The sequence below is a fragment of the Pseudophryne corroboree genome, chromosome 2 (assembly GCF_028390025.1).
Source record: "Pseudophryne corroboree isolate aPseCor3 chromosome 2, aPseCor3.hap2, whole genome shotgun sequence".
NCBI classification, from domain to species: domain Eukaryota; kingdom Metazoa; phylum Chordata; class Amphibia; order Anura; family Myobatrachidae; genus Pseudophryne; species Pseudophryne corroboree.
This window is the reverse complement of record NC_086445.1, coordinates 215,657,201-215,661,349: the sequence shown is the minus strand read 5'-3', so window position 1 is coordinate 215,661,349 and position 4,149 is coordinate 215,657,201. Positions and strand designations below refer to the sequence as shown.

Below are 4,149 nucleotides of genomic sequence, written 5' to 3'. Positions count from 1 at the left end.
GCTGTGGGTTGCCTCCTGAGTGTGCAGGGATGCTTTCTGGACATTTTGGGGTGATTTGGAGCAAGTTTAGTCGACAGCCTGGTCGACATGTGCTGCTGACTGTTTTGCAAACATGTGTTTTCCCGCCTAATTTTGCTGTGGGGTGCCTCCTGAGTGTGCAGGGATGCTTTCTGGCCATTTTGGGGTGATTTGGAGCAAGTTTAGTCGACAGCCAGGTCGACATGTGCTGCTGACTGTTTTGCAAACATGTGTTTTCCCGCCTAATTTTGCTGTGGGGTGCCTCCTGAGTGTGCAGGGATGCTTTCTGGCCATTTTGGGGTGATTTGGAGCAAGTTTAGTCGACAGCCTGGTCGACATTTTGTGAGGGGCAGCCATTTTGTAAGGGGCAGCCATTTTGTGAGGGTCAGCCATTTATACATGTATGTATTTTTTTTTTTATAACCGAGATGTCAAGGGACAAACAAACCCGATCCGCCCCTTCCCCCACCCCCTCGGATCTATCCCTGCAAAGCAATGAGGAGTGGGAGCCAACCCAGGAGGCGGATGCGACCGACCAGGCATCTAGTGACCAGCCGCGGTCGTCAAGGGCCCATGAGAAGTCCAAGAAAAAGCCTAGTAAAAAGGTACTTAACCACACCTGCAGACACAAATAGCATCAAACTTTACCCACTGTAGTTTGTGCAATGCCATGCACACCTACTGTAATAGGTGCGCAATGCCAGGGATACTGACACTCACAGGTACATACCGATCTTAATAAAATTTATTTTTATTTTTTTTAATCCCTAAAGGCAAGAAGCCAGCCAGAGGAGCAGTCGGAGGAGGAAGCCTCTGGTGAAGAAGCAGGACAGAAAAAGCCGCGTGGACCCAGATACACTGAGGCGGAAAACTGTGTCCTAGTGGATTGCGTCGACAGGTCCTACGACGTTTTGTATGGATCAAGGGCACAGAAAACAGCATTTAAGGTAAAGCGGAACATCTGGGAATCCATCGCCAGTCAAGTAACTGCAATTTCTGGAAACCGTCGGAGCACCCAAAATTGCTTGAAGCGGTACAGTGATTGCCGCAGACAGACCAAGAAGAAGATGGGGATTCAGCGCCGACATGAGACAGCTACGGGAGGTGGCCCGGCTCTCAATTTGAAGTGGCTACCCTGGGAGAACGTTATTAGAAGGCGCTTGAACCCTGCCATGGTCGAAGGAGTTCGCGGAGGTGTGGACTCCAGCCGTCCTGCTGGCTTTCTCGAGGAGGAAGAACCGCCCAGAAGACGGAGGAAGGCGGGAGACCAGCCGTCCAAAAGGAGGTCTGATGGTAAGAATACATTCACATGAGCTGTAGTTCCCTTTAAAATTTTTGTATGTGCTAATGTGTTTTTTTTTTTTCAGACAGACCTGCCCAGAGGACATCACCTGCGCACAGGACATCGCCAGCGCACGGACCGTTACCTGTGCAGCAGGCATCGGCAGCAGCGCGCGGACCATCAACTGCGCCGCAAGCATCGCGAGCACACAGATCGTCACCTGTGCGCCACAGTTCGTCATCGCGCAGTTGGTCACCTGTGCACCAGACGACATCAGTGCACAGACTATCACCTGTGCACCAGACACCGTCGGCGACCACACCACAAGATGGGCGCCAAACTACAGCTCCTGCGCGCAGGCCATCACCAGATCGTCGTCTCTCCAGGAGCTCTGGGACTGTGACTGAAGAGCCTCAAGACACAACCCTTGTGGACCCATCACTCGATCTGTTTGAGTCTACAGGGTTAACTGACGAAACTTTTCTTGGGTTTGAGGACAGCCGTGCAGATGTATCCAGCCAGACCCTTGAAAAGTCTTCCGAAACGAGGACAAGTGGAGCTCCTGGAGCAGCGGCATCACAGGATGGAGAAGGTTTGTTTGTTTTTTTTGTGGGGGGGGGGGGGGGGGCAGTAGTTGTGTAAAGTTTATCAACTTTTCCAAAATTTATTTTGCAAACAGTGGTGCCACGAACCAGCAGCGGACTAGCTTCGGGGATTGGTTCGTACTTCAGGCCGGATCTCCTACAGGGGTCGTCAGAGGATGACGAGGTGGAAGTGCAGGATGATCCAGTTGCTACATCCCTGCGTGAGTAAATTGAATTGTGAACCTTCCAAAAAATGTATGATGAATGTGGATAATATTGTCTAATTTTCTTTTCAGCTGCCCAAATGAATGTGGTGGCAGACATCCAGAAAGGGCAGAATCCCTCAACTGTTCAGAGGGTTCACACCCTGGCATCAGAGATTGGGACACGCCAGGATACATACACAAATGTTGTGGGAAGCAGACTGGACAACATTGAGAGGACAATGGAGAAAATGTCCAACAATCTGCATGAACTGCAGAAGACTATTTCCGACAGCACGGCCACAATACTACAGATCATAATTGAAGATCGTAGGGAGAATAGGAACATACTTAACATCATGTCCGATTCCTTGGTCAAGCTTGTGGAAAAAACCACATGTTTGGCAGAAAGCAATAAGAACATGTCGGATAGTCATCGACACTCCTCTTCCAGCCAACAGCTCATCGCAACCACACTGCAGATGATCTATGATAAGCTCCCAGTACCAGCTCATCAACACGCTGGTGATCCACCATATCCGCCGTCTCAAGCCACAAGGACGCATCGTACCCTTCCTCAAGTCCCATCCCAGTACAGTCAGTCACAGATGTACCAGGGATATACAGGGATGTACCCCACCCCCCAGATGCCTCCACCACCAGCCGCACATTCTTCAGCAGCATGGGCACCGAGGGCCAGTCGACATACTCCCCAGCCTCCCAGGACATCCACGCCCTATCAGGGGGAAGAAGAGGATCCGGACAGACTTCCACCATAAACCCGGTCGTATTATTTTATTTTATTTTAAATGTTTTTCATGTATCCCTGTCTTCCCCTCCCATTAGTTTGTTGTTTTTCTTACTATTGTTTTTCTTTGTTGGGCTTCCCCACCCGTGACCGGGTACTACCAAGGAGCTTTGTGTAGGCATACATGCGCGGGCATGTATGCGGGCGCGTGTGGTAACGGATGAAAGCTCCTTGCGGCTACATGTATGATGGGCCAAAGAGCTATTCTGATACCCCCTTTTTCTTCAAAAAATCCTTTTTGTAATGATGTACAGTAGACTTTCGTTGTGTGAATTTACTATTCACTAGTCTGTGTTTTTGACTTATTCATAGGATTTGTGAGGAAAAATGAAGTGGACGGCATAAGATTGTGTTGAGCGTACCAAGGTGAGTAGAACCATGTTTAATTCAAGAAACTTTGAACCGCATGCCTTTGTAGAACAACACCGCCCAGCAATGGCTCATGCTGGGCTGTGTTGTTCCACAAATGTTAGCATGTCAAAGTGCTGACCACTGACGCCACTCTTTCACTTTGAACCGCATGCCTTTGTAGAACAACACCGCCCAGCAATGGCTCATGCTGGGCTGTGTTGTTCCACAAATGTTAGCATGTCAAAGTGCTAGACCACTGACGACATTCTTTCACTTTGAACCGCATGCCTTTGTAGAACAACACCGCCCAGCAATGACTCATGCTGGGATGTGTTGTTCCACAAATTTTAATTGGAAAAAAATGAACATGAATTTAGTGTGTTTTTACTTTAATATACTTTTTTTTCTTTTCCCCACAGATATCTATATACACAAGAAAAGAATGTAAAGAAGAACAAACTACTTTTTTGTTTTAATTAACTTTCAAACTTTATTAAAAAAAAATTTTCTTCAATAAACTTTTAAAAATAGAAGTTTCCTGTGGTTTTTATTAAAATTTGTAATGCAGTTGAATTGTATGTAAGTAGATTGCCCAGGGAACATCAGGGGATCTGTCTCTTCACATCCACGCCACTTGGGAAGATACACCGCAGGACCTGTGGAAGAGAACAGTATGAGCTACCAGATGTGGGTAATAGTGTCACCCTGGGACTGGAAAGAAGAGGTACATACAGTCCACACAACACAAGCGGGGAACAGTGGGTCCAAATGCAAACCTCCAGCACTTGCGTCACTACACATCCAAACATTCCCTGACCAGCATTGCTGTTTCATGGAATGTTTGGATGTGTAGTGACGCAAGTGCCGGAGGGCTGCACTTTGGGCATGCCAGGGTGATTTTGG

General features: G+C 48.0%; 1 protein-coding gene and 1 long non-coding RNA gene across 2 annotated transcripts; both read left to right on the top strand.

Annotated features, from left to right (window-relative positions):
* The first annotated feature begins 426 nt into the window (after positions 1 to 426).
* LOC135009904 (serine/arginine repetitive matrix protein 1-like) lies at positions 427 to 2,954 on the top strand. The gene is made up of 5 exons (XM_063952310.1): positions 427 to 623; positions 792 to 1,311; positions 1,386 to 1,892; positions 1,980 to 2,105; positions 2,181 to 2,954. Exons 1-5 carry the CDS (start codon positions 447 to 449, stop codon positions 2,864 to 2,866), a joined length of 2,016 nt encoding a protein of 671 aa, XP_063808380.1. The 5' UTR covers positions 427 to 446; the 3' UTR covers positions 2,867 to 2,954.
* A 7-nt stretch (positions 2,955 to 2,961) lies between these two features.
* On the top strand, positions 2,962 to 3,779 carry LOC135009920 (uncharacterized). Its single transcript, XR_010209408.1, has 2 exons — positions 2,962 to 3,261; positions 3,666 to 3,779. It is a non-coding gene; the product is annotated as an uncharacterized LOC135009920 (long non-coding RNA).
* Positions 3,780 to 4,149: the final 370 nt, after the last annotated feature.

Excerpts from the sequence above, each read along its gene's own strand:
- LOC135009904 (XM_063952310.1), top strand. The coding sequence starts at position 447 with ATGTCAAGGGACAAACAAACCCGATCCGCCCCTTCCCCCACCCCCTCG. Across the intron at positions 1,312-1,385 it reads GTCCAAAAGGAGGTCTGATG|ACAGACCTGCCCAGAGGACA; the intron begins GTAAGAATACAT and ends TTTTTTTTTCAG. Across the intron at positions 2,106-2,180 it reads TCCAGTTGCTACATCCCTGC|CTGCCCAAATGAATGTGGTG; the intron begins GTGAGTAAATTG and ends TTTTCTTTTCAG.